We start from the raw sequence: 19,426 nt of genomic DNA on the forward strand, positions 1-19,426 counted from the left end.
TGTGGAGGGGTGAGCAGGAGGTGGCAGAATGAGAGAGAACTATATCTTTATCTTTCACAGTGGGACATCGTTAGACGACGCCTATAACGGCAAAAAACAAGAAATAGTGGTATAGATATGTTATTTAGAGATAGAGGCAGATAAGAAAGAAGTAATTAAAGATTGAAAGTGATTTATTCTTGGGAGCAAGAAACAGAGTCTGGGGTGGGTAGGCAGTGATTGCCTGTTTTTTCTTGTCAAAAATTTTTTTTTTAATTTTTAATTAAATTTTTGTTTTTTATTTTGGTCTTGTCAAATTATTTGGCTCTTTAAACTATGTGCAGGTGTAACGGATAAAAATCAAAATGAAATTTAAAAAATGCAAAAAAAAAAAAGAAACAGGAACCCCATTTTCTCAGGCACAGCAAATATAGCACAGGGCTTTCCCTTCGTATGCAACATCTGACAGATCCTTACACAACAGCCTTCTCGGGATCTCGAGGGAACGTCTCCAGGTTGCCTGTGATGTAGTAGAGGGAACACCACAAGGTTCCTTCAATGTGTCCCCCCTGTGCAGCCTTGTGGAAATATTCACCAGCTAAAGTCTGTAAGAGAGATGAACAAGGTCACTCTCCTTTGTGAGGAGCCCTGGCTGGGCTGGTTTCACCAGAGCCCAGGTGGTGAGGTACTTAACACCTGATATTATCACAGGCTTAGAACTTCTGATATATTTAAGAAAACTGAGGGCCAGCCCCGTGGTTTAGCGGTTAAGTGCGCGCGCTCTGCTATCGGCGGCCCGGGTTCTGATCCCGGGCGCGCATCGACACACCGCTTGTCCGGCCATGCTGAGGCAGCGTCCCACATACAGCAACTAGACGGATGTGGAACTATGACATACAACTATCTACTGGGGCTTTGGGGAAAAAAGGAGGAGGATTGGCAATAGATGTTAGCTCAGAGCCAGTCTTCCTCAGCAAAAAAAAAGGAGGATTAGCATGGATGTTAGCTCAGGGCTGATCTTCCTCACAGAAAAATAAAAAATAAATAAGAAAACTGAGTCAAGTTCCAGTAAGACAGCCAATCACAGAAGCCGGTCTCTGGATGTGATAACCTAGACCACAGCTATTATGTTGATTAATTTTACCCAATAAATAAGACAACATGTAACTACAAATACCATTGTCATCTCATTTGATCCTCACATAACCCCTGCAAACTAGATGGAAGACCGTATCAGAAGTCACGCCGGGTGAGAATTCAGGCATTTGTTTTCCTAACCTGGCTTAAAACCTTTCTTCAAAGTCACGCACAAAAACTGCATTTCCAGGAGGAAGGTGAGAATTAGAACATGACAATAAAAAATCCACACTCGCAGATGTGTGGGAGGGTTACTAGACATTTGCCATGCATAAAAATATACTGCCTTCTAGGTAGTCAGAGAGAGGTAGAGGGAAAAAAATAAAACAAACGCTTAGACGGGTCTATGCTCCAATAATTGCTATTATTTTTCTGAGGCAGTTAACTATTGTTTCTAAGCAGAGGCTTTGGAGTCAGAGAGGCTTGGGTTCAAATCCCAGCTCTGCTCCTTACTAGCTGTATGACCTTGGGCATGTTAGTTAATCTCTCCAGCTGAGAGAGTAACTCAGTTCCTCTCACTGAAACTGTGGCTTCTGATGTAACCAGCATGAAAGGTTGTTTTGAGGATTAAATGAGATAACATATTCTTGAGGCCTGGTGCTTCATAAAACATGATCCTCTGATTCTCCACCCCCAAGTCTGCACCTGCTACAGTCTTTCCCACCCCACTAAATGCCCCCTCCACTCTCCCCAGCTCAATAGATGCCCTACACTCTGGAGTCATCCTGACTCCTCGCCCCCTCTCACACCACACATCCGATTATCAGCAAATCCTGTCACCTTGACCTTCAAAATATATCCAGAATCCAGTCACACCCCAGCCCCTCTTCCGACACTGCCCATCCTTCCTCATTTGGATTCAATGCAATAACCTCCTGCTCCTGCTCTTGTCTCTTTCAATCCTAGTTCCCACTGGGATCCAGGAGGAGCCTTTTAAAACACAGCATATCACGGCCCTGTTCAAAGCTTTCCGGAAGTTTCCCACCTTGCTCTGAGCAGCTGAGTCGTCACAATGACCCGGGCACCTGCCTCCCTGACCTTATCTCCCACCTCCCCTATCTCCCCTGCTTTCTGCTCCTGCCCCTCTGGCCTCCCTGCAGTTCCTCGAGCCTGCCACGCCTGCTTTCTTCTCAGGGCTTTTACTCTGGCTGTTCCCTCTTTCTGGAAGGTTCTCCCAGACATCTGTAAGATAGGAGTCTATACAATGTCACATCATCAAAGAGACCTCTGATGTCTCTTATAAAACAGCATCTCCCAGTCTCCACCCTCCATGTCCTCCTCACCCTGCTTCTTCCCCATAACACTTATCTCCACTTGCCTCATATTATATATTCACCTGTTTATTGTCTTTCTCCCCACTGGAATGTAAGCTTCCCAAAAGCAGAGACTGTTTTGTCTGCCGCTGTGGCCTCAATGCCTGGAAGAGTGCCTGGCATAGGGTGGGCATTCAATGAACTTCGTTTAATGTAATGATGCTCAGATTATTATTATCATCATCGAGTTACTATTGATAACGAAAGGCTTCCATTTCACACGGGGATCCAGGTCCCAACTCCACTAAGCGTATGACTCTGAGTAAGTTTCATAACCTCTCAGAGCCTCAGTTGCTTATTCTGTAAAATGGATGTAATAATAGTAAGGATGACATGGGACGACTCATGTAAAGTGTTTGTGAGTGTCTGGCAGAAGTGTTCAACAAACACTAAAGATTGTCATTGTTGTTTTCATTATTATTAGATTTAGTGTCATGCTAGGCAACCCTATTTGGACCCAGCTCTCCTTGCTTCTAGTAAGATCAATCCCGGCACGGTCTCTCGCTCATTCTCCCCTGCATCCCCTCCTGCTCCTCTCCCCAGTTCAAGCCTCCTCCTCCATGAAGCCTTCCTGACTGCTTTGGCCTTCACCATTTCCCCTTTCCAGAACTGTTTGGCTCATAGCAATTAGAAAACACTTGGCATCTGGCTAAATGCCTTCCGTGCTCTTCACTATCTTGTCTTCCTAACTGGACCCTTGAGTTCCTCGGGAACATGGTCTGAGTCTTGGGTGGTGTCTGTCCCACCCACGGGGCCTCGTCCAGGCTGGGCACACAGTACACCTTCACAAACGCTTCATGATGGAGGGACTGCACAGCTGGTCTCCAGCCTTACTCACTTGATTCCTTCCAGGCACTCCTGGGAAAATGCCATCCAAATACAAGACTCCAAGATTGTACGACGCATCTGGGTTCCCCATTTCTTCTGCTTTTAACCAGTACGTTGCCGCTTTGGCATAATTTTTCTTGAATTTGTGGTAATACCATCCCAGGCCGTTGACTGCTTGATGCAATCCCTGGATTTCAGAACAACAAGAAAGAAATTACTATTTTTTTTTTTTAATGAAACCTAAAGAGAATCAATTGTGAAAGCATTCTACTGGCGTCTGAGCAAAACCTTTCCCATCTCTTTTTTGGGGCAGATGGCATTACAGAAAAGCTAAGTGCTAGAAAACACGAGCCCACCTCGGCCTCTTCCCAGGTGGATTTCAAACAGCTGCTGCTGGGATTTCTGCATTCCAGCTCAACAGTGATGCTGGCCCCCAAGTCATCGCTCGCCTCCTATGGGCTCACACAACGCCCTTGCCTACAAAAGGCCTCTTCTTGCCCTGAGTATCAACAGTGCCCTTGAAACTCATGAGCACTCAACTGTGACAGGAGGCCTGAAACCTGCCCTGGCAGGGACGCTTTCTAGGTGACCCACCTGCCCATCTGTTGATTACCCTGCCCTGAACACCAACAAATCCTCTGAGGGAAGCAGCTGCAGCATCCTACTTGCAAAGCAGAGGTGCCTTGGGACTGCTTAGCATCCCAGCTCTGACAGGTGGTGTCTGGTCCAGGCTGAGGCAGAAGGCGAGGGTGGTGGAGAAGGGAGGGGGTTTCAAGCCTGCGTCTAAACTGGTACCAGGGAAGGGCTGGTTCATGTGAATCGAGTCTCCAGCCTCTTTGTTCTTGCTGATTCGTGCTATCAGGTGCCCTCCTCTACTTTCCCCACGTGCTCCCACCTGCTTCCTACGACAGCCTCCAGCCTCCAGCCTGGTCGTTGAAGGCTCAGCAGCCCTGCAGGGGTGTGAGGGCTCCTGGCAGAGCCTCCAGCCCAGCCGGGAGACACCTGTGTGCAAACCTGGGCATACAGTGCTCTCCTTCCTCCCTTCCTGCTAGACCCACAAGACTAGGAACCAGTGGAGGAAAAAAGGATTTGAGGGGCAAACAGTACCCTTGCCTCTGTGAGGCCTGTAAGCGCAGAACCAAAGCTCCTTCATCTTCCCTTTCACAAGTGAAAGATGGGTGTCCCTTAAGAACAGCTGCCAAGATCCCAGCCTGCAGCCTTTCCAGTCTGCAACAGCTCCTAAAAGGCTACCCCTCCTAGCCTTTATGTTGGAATCTGGCTGCCATGCAGGCCAGGAGAAAGAAACTAACAATGCCCATAGAATAGAAGCTCCGTGAGGGTGAGAATCTTTGTTTTGTATCCCAAGCACCTATATTAGTGCTTGGCATAGAGTAGGTACTCAATAAATGTTTGATGAATGAATGAAAGTCACCCTTTCAATGCTGATGCTAAATGAAATGGAATCCTAATCCTAACCCCTGAGGATCGAGAGTAGGGCTCAGATTTGCAGGCCCCCAAGAAAGCTAACACTTGGGAAAGTGTTAGTGCCCTGGATCCAGTCATAAAAACATTCTTCTTGAGCCTCACCCAGGACCAGGTGCAAGGCAGGTTCCTGATAAGTCTTGCAGACTGCATTTCAATGAAGTAATAGACCAGATCATACTAGAAAGTGGCAAGAACCAGCTTTGGAACAAGCCTACAGAATGGATATATCAACGTGGCTTTTGCAGTGAAGCCAGAGGACATAGGCTTATTCAAATGCACTTGTCATCACTTAAAACGTTTGCAAAACTCCTTAAGGAAATGCATTTGGACCAGTTCAGGAGCCCTACGAGAACTCCTGTCTTATTTCTTAATACTCATACCATCTTTTGGACATTTACACCTCGATCAACAGATTTGCCTTCATGTGATTTCTGGCTAATTCCAAAAATCAAACTATATGCACCTTCACCACAGTGCGTGATAAAGGGTAGGGGCTTAAAAATTCCTTGCTGAGTAAATGAGTGAGAATCACCCAATACTTTTAAGGCTGTGACTACTCCAGGCCATAAAACTGCATTTCCCCAGTGCTTATCTAAGCTCAGCTAAAGAGCCCTTCCAAATAAAGCACATTAGACATCAATTCATCACTAGGATGGCTAAAGAGATGCAAATTTCACACCTGCCAGGAAACCTCATCACTGCCCCATTTTAGGATGCTCTGGAACCAACGACCATCATTAGCTGCTTTTCTATTTCTGTGCTACATTTGTGTTGGGGTCAGGAGGTGGTGTGCATTTCAGTGGGTTCCCTTCTCCTGGGTCACGTGCCCTCTTGACACCACATAGGCGGAGACAAAGCCTCTTGGCTCTCTTACTCCGTGCTCCAACTCCCTCTTCTACAGAAAAAAGACACTCTGAGCTCCCTAAAGAAAGGGAATGAGGAAGAAAAATCATCATGATAAACGTCAGGAGTCTTCGTTGACAGGGCAAATATTAGCAGCCTTGGGGATGGAGGCATATTCAAGGGCCCTGCCAAGGTTGTAGAATTACAACGATTTCTACAAATTTATTTATTTGCAAATCTGTGTGCATGCATATGTGTGCGTGTGCATGCATCGGGCATGTGTTTGCACGCAGGGATACGTGTACACGCATGTGTGTGTGCGTGTGTGCGTGCGCCCCCTCCCATGCGATATTTAACCTCCTTCTGTAGTGCTATACTGAAACTAGCCGGCTGGAAGATAACATTGAAGAGTAAATAGTGACAAAAGCAAAATAATTCCTAAACCCGACAATAAACTTGATAAACAGCCCCGTTATTAAAGCACAGAGAAGCAAATGAGCATTAGACATGACAGGGTTAACCTTCAAAGGAATTAGGCTTTTGGTTTTCCTAATTCAACGGCATTTATACCTGTTCAGTTTCAAGGAGCCCTTGTCGCGTGTTATCAGGGCAGCCCGTGATTATAATTTTAGCCTTCAAACAAAACCGGCCTAAATTCCATTGACTGGAAGGTGAATTCAGCTTTTGAATTTTGCCGTCTGCATTGTGGCAGGTTTCTACATGTGTTGTAGCTCAAAAATGACTCATCAGCACAATGCCGGCGACCCCTCCCTCCCCACTGCATCTCTGCCTTCCCGCCGAAGGCTACCCAGTCACGCTTGCCGACTTGTGAGCGTGTGAGCATGTGTGGTGGAAATGTTTCCTTCTGACAATACGCATAAGTGTTACCTTGGAAGCTGCTTTCTGCATCAGCTCTAAGGCAAGCCGTCTGTTCTTTTTTACTCCTTGACCCTAAACGATGACAAACAGCAAAGATTATGAAGAAAATAAACCCAGAGCATACTCAAAAACATCACACAGATACATCAGTGTTCTATATAAAATACTTAAAACCCAAGCTTTCTTAATTAAAAACCTAATCTTAAAGATTTCTATATGCAGAGCCATTACATCATCATCATCATCATCATCATCATCATCATCATCATCACCACCATTTGGCTTATATTTGTGGAGCAGAGGCAACAAACTTCACCCTCCCAGCTTAGCACAATACAAAATTCCCCATTTATCATGGAGAGAATCGCATTCCCATCAACCCACAGGTGCTGTTGGGAGAAGCCGTGAATAAGGTTGTTTGGTCATGCTGGATGTGTTTCTCTGGGGATTATCTAATTTGTGAGCCAGATAAAGGGCTTTATCTGTGTTGGACAGTCAAGAGTTATTAGGCTGTCATTTGCAGCCTTCCTGGGTCCTCATAGGAGTCCTCAGGGCAGAACATTGCGGCTTCAGAGCCAGCTCAAGAACCGGCTGTGAATGAGATAGGACTCCTTGGAATGGGTTGCTTCAGAGAAGCTGACTGAAACTGACGAGGTTCCTCCAGTAAAATCAAGTTTTTCCAGCAGAAGTGGTTTGTGCTCCACAGAGAGAAATGGCTTTGCGGTTCTTGTTACAAGAGAGGAATTCTGTGGGGCTACACTGCGGTGTCTGCAGGACCAGGTGGGGGAAATGGTGGGTCTGAGGAGGGGATTCTGAGATCTCTCTCGACATAGGTCTGACAATGAAGATGGCAGGCAAGAGGAGCCAGATGAAAACCACTGCTGCTTCCAAACTCACTTAGAGTCTGTTACTGACACACCTCCCCGTGGGCCCCATGGAGTCCTCCTGGTCTCAGACACCGTGGTTTGACAGGGTCCCATGTGATATGTAAGAGGTCTTTGCAATGAATACAGTTATTAACTCTATTGAAACACGTAGCTCTGTGGTAAATGAAGACAGCACTAGTAAACAATCCTGTGCTAATTAACACGGCGCAAGCACAGTCCTGTCATGTCTAATCACACAGCAACCCCGCAGAGGTGCTGCTGTCATTCCCATCTGAGGATCTTGCCCAGAGTCACACAGTAAGTGAGAAACAGAGGCAGGAGTTGAACCCAGGCAGGTGGGCTCCAGAGTCCAAGCTTACAACCACCATGCTATATTTTCTCCTGTATATTTCAGTTCTATGCCGAGAAAGGATAATGATTCATAACCTCCTTGCAGGATACAGAAAACATGCAGGGTATGTTTGTCTCTATAATTTTTAGATCCCAAGATAAAACTGTGAATCTAAGTAAAGGTTAAATTCTGTACACCAAGTTTCTACTAGACTTTATCTTACCTATTTAATAAAACCAATGAGCTGCAGCAAAATGGAAGATGAAAATATTTTTCAGAAGCGCATCATTACTTCATTTAATTAGAGAGGGAGAGGAAAGAGGAAAGGACATGAAGATTATTTGGAATAACTGGATACGGCAATGAGACAACCTCTGTGGACTTTTTGGAGGAGCATCAGAAAGACCAGAATGACAACGTTAGAACCTGGTTGAACTCAAAGTTTATTTTCTCCAACTTCCTCATTTTGAAGGAATAAAACTGGGGCCCAGAGAGGCTGACTTATCCAAAACTTCAGTTAGATCTGCAACTAGAACTCAGATACTGTGATTTCTAGGCCAGAGAGTTTCCAGTATAGTTGTTATTTAATCAGAAGTGGGATAATTTCTTGCACAAAGACTATGCACTACACACAAATCTGAGTAGTACTGGAAGTTGAGAGAAATGGAAAGTCATGGTACGTAGTAATTGCTCAATAAATATCCACTGAATGAATTCATGAAGGACAGTTGTTGCAGTAACAGTCAAAGCTCCATCCTCATGTGGATGCCAAATGCAAAACTTGGCTGTCTCAGACAAACCACAGCCACCATCGTGGCGCCATCTTTGATACAACAGGCCAAATACCCACACAAAGCCAAGTGCACATTACTGTTCTTCACATTTGGTAAGTCCATTTGCTGCACGGAGTTTTTTCACATGGAATACACTTAGAGAGACCTTTTGGCCAGAGGTAAAAATCTTCCTTGAGATGCTGAAAAAAGGCTTCCCTCATCCTACCCAGGGATGACTTAGTTAGAATGCAGGAAAACCAAAAAAGCTTTTAGGTTTGGGAAATCAGACTCTGAGGAAACATTATGTCACCTCCAGAGTCATTTATTTATGTATTTGTATCTCCCTCTATATTGCAAGCTCTGGGTGGGCAGAAGTAACATCTGATTCACGCCTTTTTCATCTCCACACCGGACAGTGGCCAGCCCCAACTCTGGTGGACAGGTGCCTCTCTCCTCGGCGCCTGTCTCTTTCGTGCCTGTCTTCCCTACCAGTGTATGAGCCCCTGGAGGTCAGGGACGTGGCTCAGGCATCCATATGTCCCTCCATCTAGCACAGAGTCTGGCATTTTGCCAGCCCTAAATGGGTGTTTACTGAATAAATATGTGAATGCATTGGCATATGGCTAAGATTCTAACCATTTCTATGCTGATTTGACGCCTGGTAGGCTCTAAATTTGGAAACCATAACAACCAATAGTTTTTAAGGCTTTGGAGGGTTAGAAATGTAGCAAAAGTCATGGTTGTTAATCAGTGAGTGGCCACAGCTATGGTTCTGGAGATGGGCCTCACCAAGAGAACCCGTCTTTGTTTGAAGACACTCGCTATCTGGGGGCCGCTGCTTTCTTTGGGCATGGACACACAGTCCAAGGGTTTCCTCACCAAAGCCAACAGCTTTTTACTTTTCCAAGATTGGTGAATTGACATCTCTGTGTTTGGGGGTGAAGAGCACAGACTCTGAAGCCAGACTGCCTGGATCCCTGTCCCAGGTCTGAAGTGTACCAGTTGTGCAACCTTGGGCAAGTGACAAGACCTTCTGTGCCTCTATGACCACATACATAAACAGCAATCATAATACACCATGGCGCCTACCTCGCCACGTTGTTGTGAGGATTTAATGTGTTAATACATGTAAATCAGGTAATAAGGGCTCGATCAATCAGTGTGGACTATTATTATTTTGTATAAGACACAGTATTTTACAGTTCTCAAAGCCCGTTCCTTATGTTATCTCATTCAGTCTGTGGTCATTACCATTGTCCCACGAGATCAGATAACTCCAAGAACACACAGCTGATGGCTGCAGAGGACGGACTTGAACTCTGTCCTCTGTCTCCTGGGCTAATGCTCTTCCTATCTGTCCCACCTATTCTCTTGTTGCCTTAAAACCAAGATCTTTGTTTTGATCAATGAGACCGTTGAGATCCAGCCCAAGCATGCACTTTGTTTAAGCTATAATTCAATGACAACTCTGCCTGGTGGCGAACTTGCAGCACCTTTGGGGGCTGGCGGCCGTGTACCAACCCATAAAATACGGGTGTCTCCTCCAGAACACTACAATTCTTGCAAAAGCAAAGAGAATCTAGGTGTCAAACATAAGACTAATGATTAAAAACGAGACCAAGGGATTGCTTCTGACTCTGCCTTTTCAGCAAACATCCCTTTCCATCAAGACTGACAGAAGTATACACTAAGTTTCCTCAGTTACAGACTCCCTGTTTGCCTGCACGCCTACAGGAAACTGCTCAGGAAGTCTGATAAGAATTGCACAATTTCAGCACACACTGAATGATTCTTACCTTGAATAACACAATGGCGTAGTCGTATATTAACGCAGGGTCCTCGGTCTCCAGGGCACCCTTGGCGTACCACTCAATCGCCGCTTCCGGATTCTTGGCCACGCCTTGCTGGCCCCAGAACAGCATCTGGGCCAATCGTTGCTTCAAGACAGTAGCAATTTAGAAAACTGACTTTTCTGTGTAATGCTTCACATGAGACTTTAAAAGGTGGTAGGACAAATCTAGTTTAAAATGTTTTTATATTGAGAACCAAGAATTATGTAGATACGTGTTATCTTCCAACTAAGGGCCAGAGCCCTGAAGGTGGACTGGTGTAAATACAAGTCCTTAACAGAAGTCAGAAATGGTGCAATGCGGGGTGTGCATGTGAATGAATCTACTGCATCCAGGACCATAGCTGGATGAAACTTAGTCAACAATCATAACTGTCTCCACACTCAAGTGCCCCCTCCTTTGGGAGGTGCTGCCCATCCCCTTGGCCCACTGAACAGCTTGGAGGCCTGTGCCTGTCTGTATCAGTTAGAGCATCCCTCTGCAGCACTCATCTCCTCCTATCCCAGCGTTTGTCCACATGGCTGGCTCCACCATCAAACTCAAGGCTGGGAGGTACTCTGGGGATAGGAACCTCAAGAAATTATTTGTCTGCCCTTGTCTCCTCAACCCTCACCCAGTAAGCTCAACAGAAGCTCATAGAAGCTACTCGACAAAGATTTGCTGAATGAAGGAAGGAAGATGTGTCCACTGCTAAGAAAGTTCATGCAAGCTCCGGAGCACGGAGGAAATGGCTCTGGCCGTGGCATTTCCAGAACTATGCACTGGAATTCCCTCCTGCACTAGAAAGACTGAGGCTAGGGATGGATGAACATGAATGGAGCCAGAGGCAATGCTAGTTAACACTCTGGTCCCATGTGGGCCCCTGATTGTCCTTCCCTCTTTCTGCTTCTCCTTTCATCTCTTTCTCTTCTCTTTTCCCCCTAGATACTTATAACTTCCAGCGAAGCATCTTCTGAAATGCCAGGAAGACCTCTATGGAGGGGTGGAGGCCCATTACTAGAGAGTCTCTGAAATGTTTGCTTGTCAACGTGTTTGTTCTTTTCTGTTTATTTTCCCTTTCCCATTTCTGGTCTTCTGCCTGCTTAGCAGACCCAGAGGCTCTTCTCGACACTGTGTTCACCAGGAGCATGAAGCAAAAGCTAAATCCATCCTTTGGAAAGGAGGCTTCCTCCCTCCCGCTGCCATCAGCCTTAGCCGCCTCCCACGAAAGGCTTTTCTTCATAGTGAAATCAAGGCAAGAAGTCAGATAGGGGAAATCCTCCCCTCTGACCTTTCTTGTACCTCTTAAAAGTCCATCCAAAGAATAAGACACGTTCGAGACATAATCAAGCCTTTTGGTCTAACACGCCACATAACGATTTTCTATTGTTCTCCTAGCTAAATTCATAGCCTTCTTCTTGATGCCTATCTAATCTGTCCTGTACCCCAAGAGGCTTCTTTTTATTTCTGATGCACTAAAATGTTTGATGGTAGTCTTTAGGACTGATCATAAATATTGTGCCCCTCTCTCTTTCTGGATGTGGAGTAGGACTACACTACCAGCGCACTTGAAGTCAAGAGTGACCAAGTGACTTGCTTTGGCCAATGCAATGTGAGAAGTGACTTGTGCCACTCTTGAGCAGAAGTCTTAAGAGCCAGCCTGTGACGTGCCATGGCCATCACCCTGCTGCCATGGTTTTGGAAGCATGTGTCATGATGAAGCTTCTGTTAGCTTAGGTTCCTAATGGACTACGAGATCACACCCTATGCCAACCCCCACCAGATGGGTAGTGTGAGCAAGAAATAAATCAGAGTTGTTTTAAGCCACTGAGGTTTGGGATATTTTGTTACCATGGCATAACCTGGTCTATTATAACTGATAGAATTTCCAAGACAGGGGACCACATTTTTACCTGAGCTGCTGCATTGCCTCGGGTAGCTTCATGCTTCAACCACATAAAGACATCGCCATCTTCTTTGGTTTGTACCTTGAGTATTTCATCATCTTTCAGCCTAATTGTTTCAACATAGGCCTAAAAAGGAAGAGAGGAAGAAAGGAGGGAAGGAGGGAAGGAGGGAAGGGAGAGAGAAAGGAAATTCCAAATGATAAGGGGATGCAGAAGACATGACATACATTGTTCACAAACCAGCAATTGCTCAAGGAAAAATCATATGAATAATTGAAATATGAGGTGTGTCCACAATGCCATAAGATCAAATTCTTTTTAAATGAATGTATCACATCTCATGTATCTAACTGAGCATTTTTGTTCCTAACAAAGCATTTGCCTAGGGAGGACACAATTTATTCCATTTCCACTTCTATTGCTCAAGCTTATTCAGAAGTCCACTTCTGTGCCAATGATTTCAGAACCAGATTACACACAGCATCAAAAAAGGTAAATTAATATTTTCTAAGTATAACCTTATTATTTTTTTATCCCAAAGTGTTATTATCCTGCATGACTGACCCTTTTTATTTAGCAGGCTCGGCTTCAAATATCTTTTGGCTATTTCCAAAAGTTAAATCTACCCTGAAAAGAAGAGGGCATGTTCACCCTGAGAATGTGAGCAAGAATGTGCTAGAGGCTCTAAAGATGAGCCCAAAGGGAAAGTTCACAAAATGTTTTGAATTTGCACATGGCCTCCCAGGTATCTGACGCCTTTGAAGAGAAAGAGACTCATTTTGATGTATAAATTTTGGCTGTTTATCAAAAAACTGGTCCTGTTGTTTCACGGTCTCCTCTGACACATAATGAATTCTATTTAATCAGTGCTGTGAGGGGTACTGGAAAGGGCTTCCCATGCCCGGTGCATGCCACAGGCAGATGGTGAAAAAATTGGATTTGGATGAGTTTAGGAAAGAAGGCTCAGAAAACAAGGAGCTTGATTTCCCTTGTGACCTTCTTTGTTGGTTAGTTAAGAAAGTACTTAGATTCACAAACGCTAGTCTGCAGCCCCTTTCCCGAGAAGGTCTCTCAGCTGCCTCCTCCCGTCACCAAGTAGAGCCAGGGGTCCCTTTCAGGGGCACCGGGCGGCTGAGATGTGGGGACCATGCTAGGACTCAGAACCCAGCAGGTGTCAATTCCTGCTGGATGTCTAACCTAGGGAGGCACCAAGAGAATAGCAACAATTAGAATGATGGTGCCCACTACTTTTTATTGAAACCAACACACGCCGGGTATTTAACCAATTTTTTAAATTTAATCCTGACAGGGCTGCGCCCCAAATAGCCCTGTTCTCAATGTACAGGCAAAGAAATCGAGGCTCAGAAGGAAAAACCATGAACTCAAGGTCACATCAAGAGTGGCTGGCTTGACTCCAAAGACAGCTCTGACCCCCTCCCTCACGATGTCGCCCTCTGGAGAGAAGACCCTGGAATCCTATCTCATTGACTCTTTGCCAAGTGTACAGCCAATGAGCGGGCTCTTCAGCTCAAACTCCAGGGGCTACTCAATTGTCTGTTGGTGAGCCTGGAATTGGGCTGAAGCTTGAGCTGCTCAAATAATGGAATTCTCAGCTAGAAGTTTTTTGTTCACCTGGAGAGTTGGAGTGTTTTATTTTTGGTTGTTTTTCTTCCTCTCCTTTTGTTTCCTCCTCCTTCATCTTGTCATGGAAGTTGAATGAAAGACATAACATATGAAGACACAATTCCTACCCTGCAGGGATTTATATTCTTAGGTGTTTCTGCTACTCTGGCAGTGAAAATATATCATAATAACCAGCAGGGACTGCATGCCACACACTGTTCTAAGTGCTTTGCCCAGATGGACACACTGAATCTTTGCAATCTTATAAGACAGTCACTATCCATATTCCCATTTCACCAACTAATTATCCAAGATCATATATTTAGTTCTTCAGATTTAGGAGTCAAACCCAGGCCAGCTGGATGTGAGGCCCACAGTCCTCACTCGGCCTCACCACCCTGTGAAGGACTCATGCATCTCAGAGGAAGCAAATGGTGGGCTGTGTCATTGTCTCCCTCCTACATGATGAACTCTACCCACAGTGCCATGAGGGGGGGTCTTGGCAAAGGCCACATTTCCCGGAGACCTGGGCAACCATGCATAACTCTGAAGAAGGAACACTTTGTCTTTTGTATCCCTGTCCTCTGACCTAGCCCCTTCTGTCTCCTCTGGGTGGTGCCATGAGCCTTACAGCAGGGTGTGGCCATTAAGAGCACAGCCTTTCACATCAGGCCCAGGGGACTTGATTCTAACTCGCCACTAACTACCTGTGGCCTTGGGCCACTAACTTTATTTATCTGAGATTCAGTTTCTGCCTCCACGAAATGGAGCTTAGCGTGGTACCTGCTCTATCAAGAGCCCTCAACCTATTAGCCATTATTTTTTATAACGTGAAGAGCTAGAAAGACCTAGGTTGAAATCTAGGCTCCACACTCATTTGCTGTGTGATTTTGGGCAAGTTCTTTGGCTTCTCTGAGTCTCAGTTGCTTCATTTGTAAAATGGGAACAATACTTGTACTGACTTCATAGGGTTGCATTTATGTTTTCATAATCATGTGACTGTTTATGAAAGAGCTTAGAAGAGTATCTGGCACATGGTAAGCTCTCACTGATGGTAACTCATCAGACTTTAGGTCCTTAGTTCATTCTAACATGTAAAAGGCTGATAGCAGTTTAGAAGGTTAGCCCTCCTATTGGTATTTGCAGTGTTGTACAGCCCAGAGCCTTACAAAGTCGTGGGGATAAAGATCTAAGAGAATTTTATGCTTTAGAAGATGGAAGGGATAGAATTTGAGGAGGGAGTGTTGGGGCCAGAAACACTGGAGAGAGCTCATACTGTGTGCTGGGCTCCACTCAGCACACATCACAGGGGTAACTTAGTCATGTTGTAACAACCATGTGAGGTGCAGATCATCATGGCACCCATTTTACACTGTACAGAGACAGAGAGGCAAGTGGAATTATCCAAGATTTCACACCCAGTGAACAGCAGACCTGGGACATGAACCCAGGCAAATGTGGCCCTGGAGCCACACCACAATTGCCTGCCACACCCAGGCAGGTGGTTGCCTCTCCATTGTTCTGGGGTCACCACAGAGGCAACTGCACCACGTCACAGCCACATGCCTGGGGCCTTCTGTGAAAGCTGACCACCTACAAAGACTTCTGATAAAGAAACAACCCCTGAAAAGGCTGTTCATTTCTTCAAACACTTTGTGACCAGGGAGTGATGCTTCAGATGGGAAAGTCACCAATCCGGAGGAAGCCGTGGCATGGAGAAGCAACAGTGGGGGCAAGGGCAGGGGCAGAGCTGGGTAGATGCCGCAGGAAACCAGAGCCCCAGACTGACCAGTTCTGGGACCTTCTGTGGCTTCTAGGGGGTTCTTTCTGTTGTTGTGTTGTAAAATCAATGTCTCTAGAATGAATAGTTCATATCCTATACCGCAGAGTTAAAACCTGCTGATGAGGCCAGAGGAGGTCCAACATCTGGAGACTGTGCAGTCCTCAGAGTCCCCTGGACCCAGTGTCCACGAGGGCTCCACACTGTCCCAGAGACACTGACACTTCAATGCTTCACCTCTCTCTCTGCTTAGCCTACAGGATACAAGGGCAGTGTTCATATCATATCAGCTGTCTGCCATTGACCACAGGGAAGGCAGGGCAGAGGGGAGAGTGGGGGGGGGGGAGGAAGTGGTGGAGGCAGAGAAAGGAAGAGAGGAAGTGAGAGAAGGAGAGAGAAAGGAAGAGAGGGAGGGAGAGAGAGGGGGAAGAGGGAAAAGGGAAGAGAGAGAGAGAGGAAGACAGACAGGGCAGGAAGGTAAAAAACCCTTCTAACTTTGCAGCTGGGAGCAAAGGCTCGCAGCCCCACATCTTCCAGAGGATCTGCCTTCTTGGGAGTCGTGAAACATAACGGTTCAGCCAGCACTCCCGGGATCTCAGGAGCAAGGCAATTTCAGAGGCTCCACTTAAACAGCCTACCTCCACTAACGTCCTTCAGGGCCTGTGGGAACCGCCATCAGAATCTGCCTCTTAGGGTGTTTAAAATCAGCTATAATATTTGGCTCCCGATAGGAGGTGTGTGTTTTCTTTGTTGAAATTTAACATTTTAGGGATTTTAAAGTAAGAACGGGGAAACATAGCTGTAACACTGGAGAGAAAGGGAAGCAAGTACCCAAGATTCCCCAGAAGGGAGATGTCACATACAAGGTTGAATGCAAGAGAGACAGAGTTTAAGGCCAAGTGGTCTGGGTGCTGGCCGTCAACAGTGAACACTGTCACATCCAAAAGCACCAGAGTCAACAAGACATTGTGATGCCTTTATGTTTACCACTGGATGCTCTGCACTCCTGCCCTATCTATCATCCCACTGGTAAACACTGAGTGCCAAATATGTGTCAAGCACAGTGCTGGGCACTGGGGTCACCGACATGAACAGATGAGGTGCCTGTCTCAGGGAGCTCACAGTCTCCTGGGGGAGCTGGATCTATGACCCTGTACACAACACCCATCCTAAGAGCAACAGCGGGATGTGCCCGGGTGCCACGGCCCCACAGCAAAGGGTGGACCTGGAGGAGGAGATGATGTCTGAGCCCAGTGTTCAAGGAGAAGAGGAGTCAGCAGGCAGGACAAGAGGAGTGGGCGTGGAGAAAGCAAACTAAGCAGAGGAGACCAAGCAGGGCCAGGAGGTATGAACAGCATGGTGTGGCCAAAAGCTTGGTGTCGCCAGAGTGGGCAGGCCGAGCAGGGAATGCTTTGAGTGGAGGTTGGGGAAGCAGAGAGAAACCAGATCAAGGAACACCTCCTATGTCAAGTGCTGAGCTGGACTTAGCGTTTCTGGGTCAGTACTTTTCAACACTGGCTGCACATTACAATCATCTGAGGAGCTCTTAAAATACACACATACACAGAGACACATATATGCATATTATATGCCTGGGCCCAACCCTCTGTCACGTCAATAAAACTATGGTGTTAAGCCTGTGCACAGATATTCTCGAAGTCCCCAGGTGATTCTGATGTGCAGCCAGGTTGAGAACCTTGACTGCTGCCAGCCACTTAGGTCTCAGTGAGAAGAGAATGAGAAGGGACAAGACTAGTGACAGGAAGTCCAGTTAGGAACTATATTAATCAGCTCAGGCTGCCATAACAACATACCACAGACTGGGGGGCTTAAAGCACAGATATATATTTTCTCACAGTTCTGGAGTCTAGAAGTCCAAGATCAAGGGGTCGGCAGCTTTTGTTTCTTCTGAGGCCTCCCTCTATAGCATGCAGATGGCCACCTTCTTGCTGTGTCCTCATATGGTCGTCCCTCTGTCTGTTTTGTCAGTGTCTTAATCTCCTCCTCTTGTAAGGACACCAGTCATATTGGATTAGGGCCACCTAATGACTCCATTTTAACTTAATTACCTCTTTAAAGGCCCTATCTCCAAATACATTCACTTTCTGAGGTCCCGGGGGTTAGGGCTTCAACAGATGAATTTGGGGGACACAATTCAGTCATTACCAGGAGGCTGTCACAGCGGCTCAGGGGAGAGATGATGAGGGACAAATGTAGGCTATGGCAGCAGGGAAGCAGGCGGGAGCAGAGAGAAATTGGCATGTAACGCTGTTGGGGACTGTAACTGATAGGATTATGGCGGGATCAGAGATGACTCCTCAGTTGCTAGCATGGACAACGGCGCCATTGGTTGAGGTGTCTGTGGGGAATGGAGAAGAGCCGATGAGATGGTGTGTATCCTTTGCCATATGTTACAATTGCGGAAGGGGGTTTGTAAGAAAAATCTCAGCCGAGAGGAAGGTTTTAGTGTCATCAGTATGTTGCGGTCAGTTGAAACCAGGGATGTAGATGGGACCCCCGCCCCTCTAGAAGGTGTAGAGAGAGGAGGGTGGGGACCAAACCTTGCAGAAAAGCAAATTCTGAGGAGTGGAGAGAATGAGAGGAACTCATTTGCAACTAAGCCACAAAAACAAACAAAAAAAAAACTAGCCTCTTCTTTCTCTTTAACCTAAAGCAAAGCCCTGCTAAGTCACAAAGAAGTGATGTGAAGCGAGATTACTAATAAAGAAGATGCATTGATTCAAACCGCGAGTTACATAAAAAAGCAAATGAAACGAGAATCAAGAAAAGAGTTTCTGACGGATCCTTGGTTTGTTAATTAGAGGTCTGGCTTTCCATATCTCATTTGTTACATGCTGCTGCTGAATTAATAGATTTCTCAACAAAAGGACATTTAAATCAACGTATGACACCTGCTTAAATTCTCAAGACGCCATTAATTACACATTCTTAAGAAAATGAGCTATGATACAACTCTTCTAACTGTATAATTCGTATCTGTGATTCTTAATCATACGACTTTTCAGCTGCAAGATGGATCTTTCCTATTCATCTCCTCTAGTTCAGACCAATTAAACATTTTCTTTCATAATCATAACATTTCATGTGCCAAATCTTCAAAAGAAAAGGAGCTTGTTAGCAACATACCATTTCCCATTGCTAATTTATGCTGAATTAGAATTCTTAAAAATATAATATATACATATAGGACATTATTAACATATTCAGGCTTAGTAGAACAATGGCAATACTATTTTGTGGTTTGATTTTGTATGAATGTTTTTTCAGACTGATTCCTTTTTTTAAAAAACTTTATCAATTAAATAAAGTAATTCCTGTCAAATTGAGGTCAAATTTTGCACATAGCTTAAATACACTGAGGGAATACAAATGATAATGATAAGAATGTGTTTCTTCAGAAGAAATCATTTTCTAAAGGAGTTAGGACGTCTATATAGACAGGTTTTTGGTGTGTTACAGATTGACTCGTGTTTAATGTTCACTGACAGGATACATCTTTGAGTCATTTATTTCATAACCGTACAGTGGCCACTGTGGGTTTCTTTTCCAGAAACCATCAATTCCCAATCATCAAAGCACACGTTTTCTGCACTGCGGGCTTCTGAGAGCAATCCAGAAGCAGTGCTGGGGAACAGTGAGTGGTCTGGTTCCCAATTAGGCACTCAGCCTCAGATTCCACAATCCTGACCTAGCCAGGCCTGTCCCCAAGGCTCCCCAAGCATGAGCAGGGAAAATCAAGAGTTTATGGCCTAGACAAAGGCCAAACCCAGCCAGGCCATTTACATACTGTCTGTGCCTGCACAAACCCAGG

The 19,426-nt window shown here is 45.6% G+C and overlaps 1 protein-coding gene across 2 annotated transcripts in view; it reads right to left on the bottom strand.

The window, feature by feature from the left end:
• The window catches only part of SEL1L3 (SEL1L family member 3), a 97,923-nt gene that overhangs the window by 25,063 nt on the left and 53,434 nt on the right, over positions 1–19,426 (bottom strand). For both annotated transcript variants that reach the window (XM_058546834.1, XM_058546833.1), the window contains exons 12-16: positions 12,198–12,317; positions 10,252–10,392; positions 6,474–6,536; positions 3,268–3,444; positions 457–584 (exon numbers count right to left, since the gene is read on the bottom strand). In XM_058546834.1, coding sequence (XP_058402817.1) covers positions 457–584; positions 3,268–3,444; positions 6,474–6,536; positions 10,252–10,392; positions 12,198–12,317 — 629 coding nt within the window. The remainder of the gene's footprint in view (positions 1–456; positions 585–3,267; positions 3,445–6,473; positions 6,537–10,251; positions 10,393–12,197; positions 12,318–19,426) is intronic.

The sequence above is a fragment of the Diceros bicornis genome, chromosome 8, assembly GCF_020826845.1.
Source record: "Diceros bicornis minor isolate mBicDic1 chromosome 8, mDicBic1.mat.cur, whole genome shotgun sequence".
NCBI lineage: Eukaryota > Metazoa > Chordata > Mammalia > Perissodactyla > Rhinocerotidae > Diceros > Diceros bicornis.